Source organism: Rhododendron vialii, chromosome 12a, assembly GCF_030253575.1.
Source record: "Rhododendron vialii isolate Sample 1 chromosome 12a, ASM3025357v1".
NCBI classification, from domain to species: Eukaryota; Viridiplantae; Streptophyta; class Magnoliopsida; order Ericales; family Ericaceae; genus Rhododendron; species Rhododendron vialii.
In genome coordinates, this window is record NC_080568.1 from 34757042 (window position 1) to 34774996 (window position 17955).

Here is a 17955-nt window from a genome sequence, read left to right on the forward strand (position 1 = left end):
GGAACGGCACCTAAATTCCCTATAGGAGAAAGACATTATGCGAAATTGACAATCATGATTTTCCAAAATATGTCTCGGATTTCTCAAATAAAAACGATAATACCAAAATATGTATTTTATTTATGTCAAAATTTCTGTGCTACAAGGACTTCGTGCATTAAAAGCTGCCATCACAAAAACGGTGTTTGGCGTTATCATTTTCCTTGCTCTTGGGTTTGCTCTATGTCTTGTGCATGTGACACGAAGAGAAATTTTTGGGTGCTGTAGTACCCGTCGGCAATTTCAGCCTTCTAAATGTGTTTTGAATGATCCATATTTATTTCGGCTCTCTCCCTCCACTCGACTACTCTCTTTCTTCTTTTTCTCTCTCTAAAATTCGGACGGTCCAAAACATGTTTGGATAGCTGGAATCGCCGACGAGATACCACGTGTGTGGTACCCACCCGACACACAAAAACTTCTCGACACTTCGGTTTGCTTACAGGGAGAATAAGTTATTCACGGCTCTACGCAATCTCGGCCGTCCAAAAGTATTTTGAACGATTCTTAAATTCAAAATCGTTCAAAATACTTTTCGATTTTGAATTTAAGAATCGTTCAAAATACTTTTGGACAACTAAAATTGCGTAGAGCCGTGAATGGCTGTGGAACCAATCGAAGTATCGTGAAATCAGGTTCCACTATTTTTTTGAAGTTCTGTACTCGTATGAATTTTGCTGTAGCTGAGACCAACATACTAACGGCCCTGATCATCTAGTGCGCAGTGGGCCCAACCACTTGCTCAAAGTGAGTTCGACGTTTGTACTCTGGGACCCGCAACCTAGGTAAAGAGAGAAGACTCTTGACTCGTTCGTCTTTCCTTTGTGCAATTTGCTAGCCTTTTTTGCCTGCTTATTTCTCTACATTACTTACTCCACTATTTTGCATAATTTTATTTACTCAATTTCGTATTCGGAATTATTCGATACAGGCGGGCATCACAATGAAATCCAAATTTATCGGACAATTTTAGACATATTTATCTATCACGAAACTCACAAGTACTAGACGATTACTGACACATCTACGTCTGGATATCTAGGTCGAAAAAATTAAAATACAGGGCGGATACATACTGGCACAATAAAATAAAACGGAAAATTGCAGCGGAAATTACACACTCAGAAAAATACCGCAAAATCCTGGCATTGGGTCGGACTTTGAACGGGAGACGGTCTTTGTTTTGGGTCTAGCTCTCTAGATTCCCTCTCTCTCTTCTGTCTCTCTCTTAACCCCCTTCGTCTTCGTTGCGATCTCTGCAACTTTCAAGGCTCTTTCATGATCCCAATTGTGGAAGATCGTAAACGCTAGATTTGCCAGGTACCCACTTTCCCTCTCTCTTCATTGCATTCATCGGGACTATGCGTGTATATAATTTGGCTAGATTTGAAATTTTAATTATGATCTTTCTGTGGTTTTTTTTAGTCGGAGGAATTTGCAATTGGGTTGGGTCCTTCATCTTGTTGAAGTTTCTTTTTTCAAAATTTCAGCTGTGAAGGTTGTGATTTTCTTTTCTTTTCTTTTTTTTCCCTCTTATCAAGTTCGTTACCCACCAGAAAACAAGTTCGTTATTTCTTGATTTTCTTGACAGCTTGTAAATTTGGAGTACGCAGTTTTAAATTGGGTATTTTTTTTCTTCCTTTTTGCTGATTCTTATAGTTGAACCAAATCAAACCAAACTGAGTCTTCTACCTGAATCATATTTTTTTATTGAGCTCTGTCTCGGCTACCTCTTCACATAGATTTAGTAAGCCTAAGTCCTTTCGTATCACGGCATCCAAAGTCAGTTTAGGCCTCGACTCTTCCCTAGCTCGACTATCTGCTAGTATCATGTCACTGTTCTTGACTATGTAGGTCTATGAAAAATATGTCCAAACCACCTTAATCTATTTTCTCTCAAGTTATTATGTATAAGTACAACTCCAAATGTCTCATGAATAGTTTCGTTTCTATTTCTATCGCTCTTAGTCTTACCACACATCCACCTTAACATCTTTATTTTAGCTACTTACTTGTTGCTTCTTATTTTTGAACTAAGTGTGAAATTTTTCTTGTTTAATCTTTTTTTTTTGTGGGTGTGTTTGATTGGCTCTTGGTTAATCTTGTTGTCATTAGCTCTAGATGTAATAGATACAAGTAAAATATGTCCAAACCACCTTAATCTATTTTCTCTCAAGTTATTATGTATAAGTACAACTCCAAATGTCTCACGAATAGTTTCGTTTCTATTTCTATCGCTCTTAGTCTTACCACACATCCACCTTAACATCTTTATTTTAGCTACTTACTTGTTGCTTCTTATTTTTTGAACTAAGTGTGAAATTTTTCTTGTTTAATCTTTTTTTTTTTGTGGGTGTGTTTGATTGGCTCTTGGTTAATCTTGTTGTCATTAGCTCTAGATGTTATAGATACAAGTGTGGGAACAAAAGTTGAACTCGAATTTGATTTTCGGTGTGATGATTGTATAGACTTTAGTGCATTTGCTGTTATAATGAGATATAAATTCCATTTTTTTTGGTAAGTAATGAAAGTTTGATTCATTTACTTCTAAATCTTAATAACATATTCTTTATAAGATCATGGTCAATGACTCAATATTCTTCCAAAAAGGTGTATGTTAATGGTTTTGATATAATCACAGGTTAGTCTTTCTTGCAAATCGAGAAATCTCCGCTCGCGACTTAAATTTTTATCCGGGCGTATTTAATTCTTTCTTGGAGGGGTATATATAGTTCAGAAAAGGCACAGTTTGGGTGCTTTTTTTTTCTTTCTGGAGTTGGTTATGTGGTACTAGAACTTGGTTGGATTGAGACCTAGAAAAAATGACCGGGGGCAGGATAAGGGGTAAGATCCGCAGGAGCAATCTGTACACATTTGCTTGCCTTCACGCAGATGCTACTGAAACTGAAGAGCCACATCAATTTTCTGGCCCCGGATACTCACGAATCGTATACTGCAATGAACCAAGACGCCATGAAAAGAAACCCTTTAAATATCGTTCTAATTACATATCAACCACAAAATACAACATCATCACTTTCATACCCAAGGCCTTATTTGAGCAGTTCCGTCGTGTTGCCAACTTGTATTTCCTATTGGCCGCGCTTCTATCGCTCACGGACGTTGCTCCATTCTCAGCCGTGAGTATGATTGCTCCTCTTGCGTTTGTGGTTGGGCTTAGTATGGCTAAGGAAGCCTTGGAAGATTGGCGAAGGTTTATACAGGACATGAAGGTAAACATGCGAAAAGCCAGAGTCCATAAAGGGGACGGTGTTTTTGGTCCTAAGCCATGGATGAAGCTTAGAGTTGGAGATGTAGTGAAAGTTGAAAAGGATCAATTTTTCCCTGCTGATTTACTCATTTTGTCATCTAGCTATGAGGATGGGATTTGTTATGTGGAGACTATGAATTTAGATGGAGAGACGAACTTAAAAGTGAAGAGAGCTTTGGAAGTAACATTGCCTTTGGACGATGACACGACTTTCAAGGATTTTACAGGAAAGATTAGATGTGAAGACCCAAATCCAAGCCTTTACACTTTTGTGGGTAATCTTGACTGTGACCGACAGGTTTATCCTCTTGAACCTAGTCAAATTCTCCTCAGAGACTCAAAGCTTAGGAACACAGCTTATGTGTACGGAGTCGTGATATTCACCGGTCACGATAGCAAAGTAATGCAGAACGCGACGGAATCTCCTTCAAAAAGGAGTAGGATTGAAAAACAGATGGATAAGATCATCTACATCCTTTTCAGCATCCTTGTATTGATCTCAGTAATAAGCTCAATTGGGTTTGCCGTGAAGACAGCTTTCCAGATGCCGAAATGGTGGTATTTGAAGCCGTTTGTCTATTCGAAATTATATAATCCAAATAATCCAGCATTGTCGGGTTTATTCCATTTGATCACAGCCCTTATCCTATACGGGTATTTGATACCCATTTCGCTTTATCTTTCAATTGAGGTGGTAAAGGTTTTGCAGGCAATGTTTATTAATAGGGACGTCCATATGTATGATGATGAGACTGGAACTCCAGCTCAAGCACGTACATCAAATTTAAATGAGGAATTGGGTCAAGTTGACACAATCCTCTCTGATAAAACTGGCACTTTGACTTGCAACCAAATGGACTTTCTCAAGTGTTCGATTGCTGGTGTGGCTTATGGTATGAATTCTAGTGAAGTCGAACTAGCTGCAGCACATCAAATGGCCATTGATCTCGAAGGGTCCCCTCGGACCAGCTCAAATGGTGCGTATGTTTCAGAAATTGAGCTCGAGACTGTTGTGACTTCTAAAGGTGAAAAAGTTCGGAAACCTAAGATAAAGGGGTTTGGATTTGAGGATGGCCGCCTCATGAATGGAAATTGGTTGAGAGAGCCTGATTCGGATGCCATTTTGTTATTCTTCCGGATACTTGCTATTTGTCACACTGCAATTCCAGAAGCAAATGTGGAGAATGGTGGCTTTACCTATGAAGCTGAGTCTCCTGATGAAGGAGCTTTTCTTGTTGCTGCAAGAGAATTTGGGTTTGAGTTCTGTAAAAGAACTCAATCGAGCATATTTGTTCGTGAAAGATATTCTCGTTCTGAAGAGCCGATTGAAAGGTAAATCATGGTCAAATAATTATTTTTATATTTTGGCGTTTTGTTATTCAGCCCTTGACTTTTGTTGTTTTACCATTCATTTGTCTTCTGGATAATTTCCAGGGAGTACAAAATTCTCAATCTGTTGGACTTCACTAGCAAAAGGAAGAGAATGTCTGTTATAGTCCGAGATGAGGATGGCCAAATTTTTCTCTTTTGCAAAGGTGCAGACAGGTTTGGCTCTTGAAATCCTTTCATTTATGTTTTTCCCCCCTTCCTTGAAACTCATTTTCAGCCATACAAGGATGTAGGACAAGAATAATAGAAGACGGTTAAAATTTTGGGGCTAATCAAGGAAACAAACAAACGAAAGACAAAATAAAGAAGCCAATTTGAATTAGGTCCAAATCCGGAAACTGAGTGAAAATACTAGAAACATGCCAAAACAAGAGGCACTGCAATTAAAATTCTGAGAACAAGTTATTGCTAAAATAAAACGTTTGTTCTAAGTTCTTGTCATACAGCAGTTGCTCTTCAAGTTCATACCCTTTGCTTTAAGCTATGTCGGCCTGTTAAATCCTACATGGTCTCTTTGCTTGGGTTATGCAGCATCATCTTTGAAAGGTTATCAAGGAATGGAAGAATGTACGAGGAGGTTACCACAAAGCACCTGAATGAATACGGAGAAGTTGGGTTACGTACATTGGCTCTTTCTTACAGAAAACTTGAAGAGGCTGAGTTCTCTGCTTGGAACAAGGAGTTTCTTAAAGCAAAGACTTCCATTAATGGTGATAGGGAGGCAATGCTTGAAAGGGTATCTGATATGATGGAAAGAGATTTAGTCCTCATTGGCGCAACTGCTGTGGAAGACAAATTGCAGCCAGGGGTATGTGTTGTCTTTTCTATAGGGCCATAGTTACATGCAATTCTATTGTGGTTTTCTAACTTCCTTACTGCATGTCTTCTCCGCAGGTTCCTCAGTGTATAGATAAACTGGCACAGGCTGGTCTCAAGATCTGGGTTCTGACAGGAGATAAGATGGAAACGGCAATAAACATTGGGTATGTATCCACTGAAGAGTTCAAGTGACAATGACATATAATAATGAGATAATTGAAAAAAATTCTCTTTTTAGCAGTAGTACAAAACCGGTTGATGGTAATTGTAGCATTTCATGTTTTTTTTTTTGCAAAGAATAGTATCATTATGTTTAAAGTCCTCTTCCACTACTAGTTTCAGAGGTTTATTTAAGTTTGTCGGGTTGTTGGATGGACCCTACCCTCGCACCCATCTGAGGGTGTGTGTAGATACGTGTCTAAATGGTGAGCACCTTGAAGTGCCAGTTTGTCTGTCATCACTGACCTAAATCCCTGGAGTCGCTCCTCGATATTGGAGAGAGGTTTATTCAAGTTTGTCGGTTGGATGGACCCTACTCTCGCACCCTTCTGAGGGTGTGTTTAGATACGTGTCTAAAAGGTGAGTGTCAGTATGTCTGTCATCACTGACTTAAATCCCTGGAGTCGCTCCTTGATATTGGAGAGAGGTTTATTCAAGTTTGTCGGTTGGATGAACCCTACTCTTGCACCCTTCTGAGGTTGTGTTTAGATATGTGTCTAAAAGGTGAGCACTGCCAGTATGTACTTAAATCCCTGGAGCCACTCTTCTGATGATTCATCCCTAGCAACTTACATTTAAAAGTCCTCCAGAAACTAATATAAAGGAGTTGTCTTTGTGATGCAGATATTCCTGTAGTCTGCTCCGACAGGGCATGAAGAAGATATGCATAACAACAATGAATACCGATTTGTTAGCACAAGATACCAAAGAGGTACATGTTCTAGAAAAACCGCAATGTATAATTCTCAGGAAATTTGTATGCTTTAACGTCAAAATTTATTTCCATTTGTTACTCATCAGGCTGTGAAGGAGAACATTTTGATGCAAATTACCAATGCCTCGCAAATGATCAAGCTAGAAAATGATCCTCATGCTGCATTTGCATTGATTATTGATGGCAAAACTCTTACTTATACCTTAGAGGAGGATATGAAGAATCAGTTCTTGAATTTAGCAGTTGATTGTGCGTCTGTCATATGCTGTCGTGTATCTCCTAAGCAAAAAGCCCTGGTACTGTCCTTTACTCTTGTCAACAAAATTTATCTTTGGCTTCTGAACTTTAGTTAATTTATTTTGGTTTCGCACTAGGTAACAAGACTAGTAAAAGAGGGAACTGGGAAGACCACATTAGCAATAGGTGATGGTGCAAATGATGTTGGGATGATTCAAGAAGCTGATATAGGTGTTGGCATTAGTGGGGTCGAAGGAATGCAGGTTGGTAATATCTCATATAATGCTCAGTATAATTGGGGTCGGCTATGCTTTAATGAGAACGCCTTAAGGTGATCTTCTACAACAGGAGTGTCTTGCCCAAAGGTGGACACCAACCCTGTCTTCTTCTTTCTAATACGAGACTTAATAATTTTTTCTGATTCCAGTTTATCTTTTCTGATTCCAGTTTATCTTTTCTGATTCCAGTCCCTCTACCGTGGGAACTGTCCTTGTTGAATTAATTTCTAATTTTGTTTTCTCCAGTGTAATTTTTTTATTTACTATCAAGAATCTTTCTAAAGTAGTATCCAGAATATTAGAAGTTTTCTGTTCATGCATCCTAGTTTTCTTTGATGTTCCAATTTTTTGTGGTTACTAGTCTGGATTAAATACAGAGATGTTGCCACACCTGAACACACTTAATACTTTGATTCCCTGGTTTAGTTCCAAGATACGGACTAACAGCCCCTCCTTTTAAACTATTGCAAGTTTCTTTGTTTTATTGGACACTGTGACCAATTTAACCCTTAAACTTTATTCGATTGTTTTGGTATGACTTACGAAATGTGTACTTTTCCTAAGGGTTGGCTACTCCTTATTGCACGTACTGCCTTTGCGTGTTATGGTCAGCCTTCTGAAACTTTTGCTTTTTGCAGGCTGTGATGGCTAGTGACTTTTCCATTGCTCAGTTTCGCTTTCTGGAAAGACTTTTGGTAGTACATGGACACTGGTGCTACAAGAGAATTGCCCAGGCGGTAATAAATCCGAACTAATTATATTGGCATAACACAGTTGTTTTGCTTCATGCTACCATTCCTTTTATCTCTACCTCAAACTGCAACTCTTTCTGCATTCAGATCTGTTATTTCTTCTACAAGAATATAGCTTTTGGCCTTACAATCTTCTACTTCGAGGCATTCACCGGCTTTTCTGGGCAATCGGTTTACGATGATTGGTACTTGATGCTATTCAATGTGATGCTTACTTCACTACCGGTCATTTCACTTGGAGTGTTTGAGCAAGATGTTTCTTCGGAGATCTGCTTACAGGTAGGCCAATAATTACACTGAACCCTCATAGGCTGATTATAATGCACTAATCTGAAACCAGGAGCGTCCGTGAACCAGGTTGGCTCGGTTGTTCTACAATACCAAATAATACCTACAGCTCTAGAAATTTGAGGAACCAAATCAAATCGTTTTAGTTTGTTTCTGTTTCACCACTAAACCAAAACTATATATTTAACAAAATTGAATATACCAGTATTCCCAAGGTAAAAATATATATATTTCAAATTTTATATTATTCCGAACCAGATTTTATAAGACATGTAAATGCAAACTCATTCTTTGTAATTTACTATTATCTCTACATAAATGCAATTTCAGTGATGAATTAGGTGTAGAAATCATATCAGCAGTAAACAAACTACACCTAAAACATGGAAGCCTCTTTATATCCACTAATAATTTGTGCATTGATCTGTAAATATTATACTACATGTGATATGTGTGTTTTACATATTAAACTTTTGTTTCTATGTGGTTCACTTCAATCTAAATCCGAACTGTACCCGAGTAAGGATCTTGAACTACTTTGAATCAGAACCCAGCTGATCATGTAGAAAACCAGACTGAACTGTTGCACCAGACACCAGTTCAGATCAGCTTATTAGTTCTACTGGTTTTGTTGAACACCCTTGTGTGAAACTCCATTTCCGCGGAGAATTAATGTTAACAGTTCACTTTTAGCCTCCCCCGCGCCCCCATTAGAGACTAAAAGGCAAAAAATGTATAGTAAGTGGATTAAAGAGGAGAGCGTACATGATTCCCGTATCCGTATTATTGTTGTTTGGTTTCATACTTACTGTATCCCCGTTTATTTTGCAGTTCCCAGCACTTTATCAGCAGGGACCAAGAAACTTGTTCTTTGACTGGACTAGGATATTTGGGTGGATGGGGAACGGCCTCTACTGTTCCCTTGTTATTTTCTTCCTCTCCATTATCATTTTCTACGACCAAGCCTTCCGGTCCGGTGGCCAAACCGCTGACATGTCAGCAATTGGTACAACAATGTTTACGTGCACAATTTGGGCCGTCAACTGCCAAATCGCCCTCATAATGTCTCACTTCACATGGATCCAACACCTCTGTGTATGGGGTAGCATTGCCACGTGGTACATCTTTCTTTTACTCTACGGAATGATGTCACCCACTTATTCCGGTGATTCCTACCAAATCCTCGTAGAAGCCCTTGCTCCGGCTCCTATTTACTGGTCTACCACTCTCTTAGTAACCTTGGCTTGTATTCTTCCCTATTTGGCTCATATATCGTTCCAACGGTGCTTTAATCCAATGGACCATCACATTATTCAAGAAATTAAGTATTACAAGAAGGATGTTGAGGATCGAATTATGTGGACTCGAGAGCGGTCTAAAGCACGACAAGAGACCAAGATAGGTTTTACCGCTAGGGTAGACGCGAAGATCAGACAATTGAGAGGGAAGATCACAAAGAAGTATTCGACACAATTTCTAATGTCTCCTTAGCAACGGTGTCGCGATCCTTGTCCCTCCGATTCTTTTTGTATAATTCTTTTGGTTTTTGGGCATTTTTAGTTTTGTTTTCATGGGCTTTTTTCCCAATTCATTTTCTTGTTTATTTAGTTTGTTATATAGTGTAGAGGGATTTGTTGAAGTCCCAATTCATTATACTAGATTTTCTGAAGCTGCTGTATGTACATTACTTATCTGATCTCATTGCAGTTTTGTGAAAATTGTGCACATCAACCTACTTTGCTTGCTATTGTCACCTTATGTTTCAGAAATCCTGTACCAATATGAAGGAAATCTGGAGCAAAAATAGAGAGGAGTGAAAATTCATGAGGTTCTATTTTGTAGTACAAGAAAACTTCAGTGGCAAATAGCGTCTGTGTGAGAAAAGGATCTACTTAGTTGTTCCAAAGGATCAAAACGGTGGCTATAATGGAATTTCTTTGCGAAATATTCGTTTCGCTGAGGGCTTCAATCTAATACGAGTACTACGATTCTGCAATGTTTCTATGAATACCTTTCTTTCCAGAGACTATTAAATTTGCTAAGTTATGTGCAAGAATTGAGGCTATTTTAACTTCTACTACTCGTATTAGTTAGGCAAGTAGATTGGAATCAGGCCATCTATTGACCTACCACTTATCCCGAAACTGCCTTCTCAGTAAGACAAAACTAGGTATAGATTCTTAGTAAGACAAAACTAGGTATACTCTATAGAGATTGTGCTTCGTGATGAATACTTGAGTTTTGTATTATCTTATGAAGTTTCAATTGGGAAAACATTTCAAAGTACCATCAATTAGTGTCCCTTTGTATTAAATTTCTGGATTTGCCACTGCATGGTGCGGCAGGATGATTATGCCGCTCGAGTCTCTCGATAGGTGGTGGAGGCTTTTAGATTGAAGTTGGCATTTTGGCAATGTAAAGGCTAACCAAGCAAGTATCAATTAGACATCGTTTTTCTACGGGGCTAAATGGTTAAAGAGGGCTTATTACCCTTTGTATTTTGTGAAGGAAAATAAGCATCTTTAGCCCAGTAGGAAAACTCAGCCTCAGTCCATCTAGTAGCAGTTGACCAAAGAAGGGGTTATGTGGAACAGGGTTAGAAAAATGTGGGGAGGAGTACGTAATTTCTTAAACATGAAAGGCATGAATTGTATATTACTTAATAAACCTCAGATGAGGTAACTGTAATTAACCATATTCAGAACTCTGTCGTTTAATTTGGGTAAAAAAAAAGAAAGAAAATAAAAACGAGGCAGAAATAATATATAGAGAGAGAGAGGGTGCAAAAAGTCTGTTTCGATTCGATCAAAACGTTTGCAGCGGTGATATCATCGTCATGCCTTCTCTCTCTCTCTCTCCTCCTCCTAATCCTCCTCCACCCCTCTCTCTCTCTCTCTCTCTCTCTCTCTCTCTTTCTCGAAGATAGTATTTGTTGATTTCCGATCGTTGAATTGGTAGGTCAACGGTTTCGGAATTGGATAGGTTTTGAATTTTGAGAGCTCGGATTTCGTCGTAGTTGCTGGTCTTGAGACGGTTTTGATGGAGCCTCGCGTAGGTAATAAGTTCCGACTCGGTCGGAAGATCGGCAGCGGCTCATTTGGAGAGATCTATCTCGGTTCGTCTCCCGATTGTTCATTTTTTTTCTTTTTTTTTTTTCCTTTTCTTATTTGGTGAAATTTGTTTGTTTTTCTTTTTTGTAATTTTTGGTTGTTGATTTGAAAATTTTCAGGTACTAATATTCAGACAAACGAAGAAGTCGCTATTAAGCTCGTGAGTGCTTCGATTTTCTCTCATATATATGAAATATGTTGATTTTGCTTAGTCACATAAATCTCTCAGTAGGGCCCTTTCACTCCCGCTCTCGATCCTCCTCGCTCTCGCAAATTTTAGTGGCTTGGGATGTTTTTGAAAGACGTCTGCGCCATTATGTGACTAGGTGATTTTGTGTCCAGTGTCCGTATTTGATTTTTGGATGTTGTGAATTTTTTCCTTCAAAATGGGCGTTGTTGGAAAACTCCCAATTGAAGCAAATGTTTTTGATACGAAAACGATAACAACTTAATTGGATAGGAAGTGATGTGAAAGTTTAATTTTTTCATGGAATGGCTGTGGGAACTTGTATTTGGAGTTGTGGGCATAATATGTACTTCTTCATGTTGTTTCAGACTTCTTGTTAGCTGGTTGTTTAGGTTGTATGTGCAAAATTTTGGGACCATCATTGTTGGAAACAGTTGGAGAGTGTTTGGTTTGCTTGGATGAAGCTGGAATGGATATTTTCTTTCCCTCTGGACTGCTCATGGTTCTCTACAAGAAGTTATTTTTACTAGCAGAATCACCGTTACCAATTTAGGTCAATGGTCATTCCTCGGGGCCAAGAAATGACCATTCCATTCCTTTCCAAGATCATTCAAGCGAACCAAACACTAACTACTTACTTAGTTTGTTGTATGTTGACCAGGAGCAGAATTTGTTATATGCACGCAGCAAAATTTAATCAGTTGATGTGCACCTATATTTTAATGCTCTTAAGGTGTTACCATTCTTACTGCTGCTTATCTTCCAAGACCAAATTGGCAAGAAATAGATTGAGTGTAGACTACAGTCACTATTGTTGTTCACTATCATAATTTCTTTGGTATCATATTATCTGGATTTGACCCTTGCTTGGATTCTAGATTTACTTTGTGCATGACATTAGACGTCGCTTTTATTCATGACTTTTTGCTATGGTTTCTTACATCAGGAAAATGTGAAGACAAAGCATCCTCAATTGCTGTATGAATCAAAGTTGTACAAAATCTTACAGGGAGGAAGTAATGAACTGTCCTGTCTACTGCCAGTCTTCTCCCCTCCCCTTACCCCACTTGCAAATTGACAATTTTTCTTGTTTATTTGCAATCCCTATCAGTTTGTAATTGTTTCTTTTAATTTTGGCAGCTGGAGTTCCGAATGTCAGATGGTTTGGTGTTGAAGGAGACTATAACGTTCTTGTGATGGATTTACTGGGACCTAGTCTCGAAGACTTGTTTAACTTTTGTAGTAGGAAGTTATCCTTAAAGACTGTTCTTATGCTTGCTGATCAGATGGTAAGATTTCGTCATTGCCCCCACTGTGTTATACGGAGTAATGTATAGTGACAAAGTTTTGCTTGATTTTTATCTGGAAACTGTATTTGTTTCAGATCAATCGGGTGGAATTTTTTCACTCCAAGTCATTCCTACATCGAGATATTAAGCCAGACAATTTCCTTATGGGTTTAGGGAGGCGTGCAAATCAGGTTTTCCTAGTCAAATATTTGGTTTCTGCTTTTCATGTAGTTGGTTCCATGATCTACATTAGTTCATTAGTTTGTCATTCACTCGTTATTAGGTTTACATTATTGACTTTGGTCTGGCGAAGAAATACAGAGACTCCTCAACCCATCAACACATTCCTTACAGGTAAGCTTTGCTGAACTCTGTTAATGTAATTTTTTTCAAGCTTTCATATTGGTAGCTTTGGCTCAGATCCTACCTGATATGTTTAGTTATCCTGATTTACCTGCCTTTGTTCATACTCCACCTAGGCTTCGTGTATTATCTCCCTTAATGGATTTGGTTTAGTGTGACTTTTGACGATTGTTACTGTCTTTTTTTTCTCTTTATGCTGTCATGATATGAAATGCAGGGAAAATAAGAATTTGACTGGTACTGCAAGATATGCAAGCATGAATACTCACCTTGGGATTGGTATGCTTTGGGTTTTCAGAATTTGAGTACTATTCATGTGTATATAACAACTACTTTTATGGTTAGGCATTGCTATGACTGTAGTGGTCTTTTCTCACCATGTTGCTTTTATAATGCATAGAACAAAGCCGAAGAGATGATTTAGAATCGCTTGGATATGTTCTTATGTATTTCTTAAGAGGAAGGTAAATTTTCGTCCCATCTTTACTAGTTTCTTTGTTCTTCTACTGGACTTGCTTTCTTATGTTGTATATTTGCAGTCTCCCGTGGCAGGGGCTGAAAGCAGGGACAAAGAAACAGAAGTATGAGAAGATCAGTGAGAAGAAAGTTTCAACCTCTATTGAGGTAATTCTTGATTTCTGACCCCATATTCCTAGCATAGAGTAAGGGGTGCGCCTATTATGTTTGCTCGGCATTGTAAATCTTACTGAAAAGTTATCTACTTTTTTGTAGGCCTTGTGCAGGGGTTATCCTACAGAATTTGCATCATACTTCCATTATTGTCGATCACTAAGGTTTGACGATAAGCCAGATTATGCTTATCTGAAGAGAATCTTTCGTGATCTTTTCATTCGTGAAGGTCTGAGTTTTTATGTTTCCTCCATTGAAAGTTGTCTATTAATGAAGTTACTGTCTAATGCCATTATTCGTGGCTTTCTTGTTGCTTCAGGCTTTCAGTTTGATTATGTGTTTGATTGGACTATATTGAAGTATCAGCAATCACAGCTTGCCAATCCTCCTTCTCGAGCTCTTGTAAGTTAGATACAACAACTATTATTTGTTTCCTTTTATCTATTATTTTCCTCCTGCCCTGGTGAATGATTTGTGTAATACGGGAGGTGATCTGTATATGTGTGCATTCTTTTGCCTCATTAAATGTCGGTATCAGCTTAAACTTCCAAATTCTTTTTGATTGCCAAGCATCAACAACTTCTGAAAATGCTTCAATACCAAATTTTTCTCACAAGAAAAATCTTGTGTTGGCTTTATACACTAATTGAGCCTTTGGACAGGCTGCTGGAACAAGTTCAGGGATGCCTCATGCAGTTACTAACATTGATAGACATGCAGGTAGTTCTTCTTTGTCCCATGTTTGGGGAAAACTTTTTTATACTCTCTTATATTCAATGCACATTAAGTTGTTTCTTTCCATATCTCTGCTCTCTGTTGTATGGATAACTTATTCTTGTACCTACGCGATCATGGTTTTTGGAGCTTCTGCTGTTGGTTGTAATGAAAATCTGATCTTATTCTAGTATCTTGGTTGTGTTTTATTGAGTCAATAGTCATAGTTTGATGTTTTCATACCGTGAAATTGTTGTAGGGGGTGAGGAAGGTAGAGTTACTGGTTGGTCTGCGGCAAATATTTCTCGTAGTAGAAACTCCGGACTACCAGTAAATGCTGGAAGCTTGTCTAAACAAAAAGGTCTGGTTGCAAATGATTCACCAACCTCCAAAGACCCTAATGTGAGTTCAATTAATTTGTCTTTCTCCATTATATTTCCTTGCAAGTTATTTTACAAGTATGGTTACAGTTTGACTTCTGCTTATGCGTGCTTGTAATTCCTTGGGATTCAAAGATACTGTTAACAAACCCACACCCACCCATCCACCTACCTGGATGAAACTGTTTTGTTCTTTTCCTAGAGCCTTTGATAGAACCGTAGAGGAGCATCAGTGTGCCTAAATCGCAGATAGTAGCATTGTTTTGAATTTTGGTGAATGCAAAATGAGATTTGGTTTGGGTGCATGTAGTGACTCAAGCCCAACCAATCTAGGAAAATCGTTTTTTATTTGGGCCTTGAAAGTTGGCAAGGCCACGTGACAGACTTACTAGATATGTTATGTCACGTACTTCGAACATAGTATACATTGACAGGTCGTAACACTTTCGATGTTAATTTGCCTTACATAGTAACAGGGGCTGATCGCTGATCAGAAATGCCAACCATAGCGTATGCATACTTATCATGCTGGCTATCGGTGGCATTCTACCAGTGAGCCTTTTGCATTGCATTGATCAAATATAAAGGAAACCAGTGAGGTTGGGCTACAGTTTCTGCCCCCATGTGGCCATTGACTTGGATTCCGTTGATGCAATGGTAGATGAGTGAAGCTTTGTAAACTGTAAAGAATCAGCTTTCTGCTAGTCTTTATTCCTGTAACATAGCTGGGTCGTTATGAATATTGTGAACAGTTGAATACAGTATAATAGGGAACTTTTCTAAGTGCAAACTATGAAAGCTTGGGCACTTGCAGCCAAGTATGAGCACATGTTGTGCATGTTCAGCAGTCACTTGTCCAACTAAGAGAAGTTCCATAGGTGGAACTATTACTGCGGAGTGACTAGGGATATAGGTGGAAGATGGGCGCTTGCCTCCTCCTCCCTCTAACTGTGCACGCGTGTGTACATGTGTTCCAGTGGCTGCTTTGAGCAGCCATGGTATGCTCATGGTATAAAACCTCATTTACAGGCCAATAACTGGTTTCATCTATTGGCTAAAATGCCAATTATCCAGTAGATCTGTTAGGACTAGTGAAAAAAGGAAAGAGCAGCAGGTTGAGTGGGAACAAACTTGTCACCTGTTATGAGAGAGGAGGTATGCCTTTGTGGTGTCCAGCTGGATCGAACTGCCTGTACTAGAAATAGCCTCAGTGAGCCAGCCTTGAAGGTGTCCAGCTGGATCCGAACTGCCTGTTCTAGAAATAGCGTCAGTAAGCCAGTTAATACACTTCAAACTAGTCTTGTAATGTGCATGGCATCAACGTTCTTGTGTATTTGTGCCCATTTATTGTGTTCCCCACTTTTTCCGTCACTTGATATGTTTTTTGGCTCATGCAGTTATCTAGCTCTAATTTTCTGCGGTCAAGTGGATCTTCAAGGCGACCTGCTGTCTCCAGTAGTCGTGACCCAGTGATATTTGGAACCGAATCTGATCCCTCCCGTGTCCGAACCACAGATGTGAGCCCAGGGGCGCTGCAGAAAATTTCTAGTGCTGCAAAAAGGAGTTCACCGGTTGTATCCTCGGATCAAAAGCGCGGCGCTTCTATGAGAAACACCTCTAACATAAAGAATTTGGAATCCGCTCTCAAGGGTATCGAAGGCCTGAATTTTAATAGTGATGAAAGGCTGCATTATTAACTCCTACGTTCTGAACACCCTCTCCCACTGTAAATCTTGAAACGGGATACCTCATCATCCTCTTGGGGTAAATTTGTTGTGGGGTTTTTTTTTTTTGAATCTTTCCCGGAAAGCGGCTGAGCTAAAATTGTAGGTGGTTCAAGTCGGAGAATAATGCTCTGAAAACCACACGATAAAAACAGATCTAGTAGCAGCACTCCGGTTGAAACCAACTGTCCCCCCTTGGGTTTGGTCGATACGGTCTTTGATGAGTTATTTTGGTGTTGTTCCACTGCTCTTCCTTCTGGGGTTTTTCTTTTGTTTTTGCTATTTTCAATGTGTATGGTTCTAGCGACATCATAAGCCATGTTGTGCGGGTTATATCCAATGTAAACTGTAATTATTTGCATTGTATGGAATTTTCTGGCTCTTCTGATTACAAGACTTGGAATTAAGATTATGAAGCTTAAGATAAGCATTTTCTTTTTGTTTTTCCTGTACTTGGGAAATTATAAGCATTTTGTGATTATTGTTCTCAATGCGAAGAGCGGGAACTTGTTAATTTTTTGTTTTGCTGCGGTTCATATGAGTGGAGTCTGGAGACGTCGGCAGGCCTCGGGAAGAGTCATGTGTTCTGTTTAACAACCCGCCACCCTAAAAAGGGCTCAGGTGAAAGGATAGGGTCCGGCGGTTTGCGCTGGGATATCAGAAATTGAAGCTATTTATTTTTAGCAGTTTTGAAATGGTTGGTTTTAGTTAAGTACATAAATGGATGTGTAAATAGACAAACTTTATATATACGCTGCAGAGTATTCTCTGTAGCACCATATAGCAATCTGCAGGGGGTGTCACAACGCTATGTCAGGGCCGAAGTTGTAGTCCCACCGGGTGCAACGTGTGCTGCTAATTATATTTAGTCTCATCAAGCGGTTATGAAGGCTTGAACTTACTAATCGAGCTAGAAATTTCAAGTAATTATTGAATCAAATACTTTGTACGTTCAATTTCAATTAGAATTTGGCTCCAAATATGTCACATACTCTTTTTAGGTGGAGACAATGGACAAGGACTGGCCTTGACAAACCTTTTCAAATTAAATTTCACTTGTGACTTTTGGAAACTGGGCATATTCTCTCTCTCTCTCTCTCTCTCTCTCTCTCTCTCTTGATCTTTCGTTCAAATTCCACTTGGTTTTTTCGTTCTTATTTTCGCTTGGCACCCCAAAATGACCTCAATCCAAACCAAGCTGAACACAGATTCCGTCACCATCTATTGTTTGGAGGAGAGAGAGATTAAATTGATCAAACTGAATTATCTTCTATAAACGACAGACAAATTGTCAATTGTAATAAATGGTTTGAGAATTTGTTGGGTTTGAATCAGGCGCACAATAGTTCCACGACAACAACTTGGACTTTTTTTTTCCTAGCCTGTTTAGTCGCATGTCGACTATTTTATCTGAGAACAATTCCCCCATCTACTAGAGGGGGAGCTCGATCAACATCGAGGCAAAGTTCAAACTGTGATCCTTGTGACAAGAACAGCAATTTTATCTGCTGCATTTCTTACCCCAAACTTGCAAATGTACAAAAATAAAGC

The 17955-nt window shown here is 39.0% G+C and overlaps 2 protein-coding genes across 2 annotated transcripts; both read left to right on the forward strand.

The window, feature by feature from the left end:
- The first annotated feature begins 1118 nt into the window (after positions 1-1118).
- LOC131310743 (probable phospholipid-transporting ATPase 4) lies at positions 1119-9725 on the forward strand. Its single transcript, XM_058337924.1, has 11 exons — positions 1119-1359; positions 2681-4642; positions 4745-4855; positions 5231-5507; positions 5594-5682; positions 6362-6449; positions 6539-6748; positions 6827-6952; positions 7606-7704; positions 7807-7998; positions 8839-9725. Exons 2-11 carry the CDS (start codon positions 2862-2864, stop codon positions 9496-9498), a joined length of 3633 nt encoding a protein of 1210 aa, XP_058193907.1. The 5' UTR covers positions 1119-1359; positions 2681-2861; the 3' UTR covers positions 9499-9725.
- A 1166-nt stretch (positions 9726-10891) lies between these two features.
- Positions 10892-16843, forward strand: LOC131310913 (casein kinase 1-like protein 2). Its single transcript, XM_058338178.1, has 14 exons — positions 10892-11122; positions 11237-11277; positions 12251-12320; positions 12445-12593; positions 12689-12784; positions 12877-12947; positions 13174-13235; positions 13357-13420; positions 13496-13580; positions 13689-13815; positions 13906-13988; positions 14249-14306; positions 14560-14702; positions 16078-16843. Exons 1-14 carry the CDS (start codon positions 11047-11049, stop codon positions 16375-16377), a joined length of 1425 nt encoding a protein of 474 aa, XP_058194161.1. The 5' UTR covers positions 10892-11046; the 3' UTR covers positions 16378-16843.
- The last annotated feature ends 1112 nt before the right edge of the window (positions 16844-17955 follow it).

Excerpts from the sequence above, each read along its gene's own strand:
- LOC131310913 (XM_058338178.1), top strand. The coding sequence starts at position 11,047 with ATGGAGCCTCGCGTAGGTAATAAGTTCCGACTCGGTCGGAAGATCGGC. Across the intron at positions 12,594-12,688 it reads TTATGCTTGCTGATCAGATG|ATCAATCGGGTGGAATTTTT; the intron begins GTAAGATTTCGT and ends TATTTGTTTCAG. Across the intron at positions 13,581-13,688 it reads AAGTTTCAACCTCTATTGAG|GCCTTGTGCAGGGGTTATCC; the intron begins GTAATTCTTGAT and ends ACTTTTTTGTAG.
- LOC131310743 (XM_058337924.1), top strand. The coding sequence starts at position 2,862 with ATGACCGGGGGCAGGATAAGGGGTAAGATCCGCAGGAGCAATCTGTAC. Across the intron at positions 5,683-6,361 it reads GAAACGGCAATAAACATTGG|ATATTCCTGTAGTCTGCTCC; the intron begins GTATGTATCCAC and ends TTTGTGATGCAG. Across the intron at positions 7,705-7,806 it reads ACAAGAGAATTGCCCAGGCG|ATCTGTTATTTCTTCTACAA; the intron begins GTAATAAATCCG and ends TTCTGCATTCAG.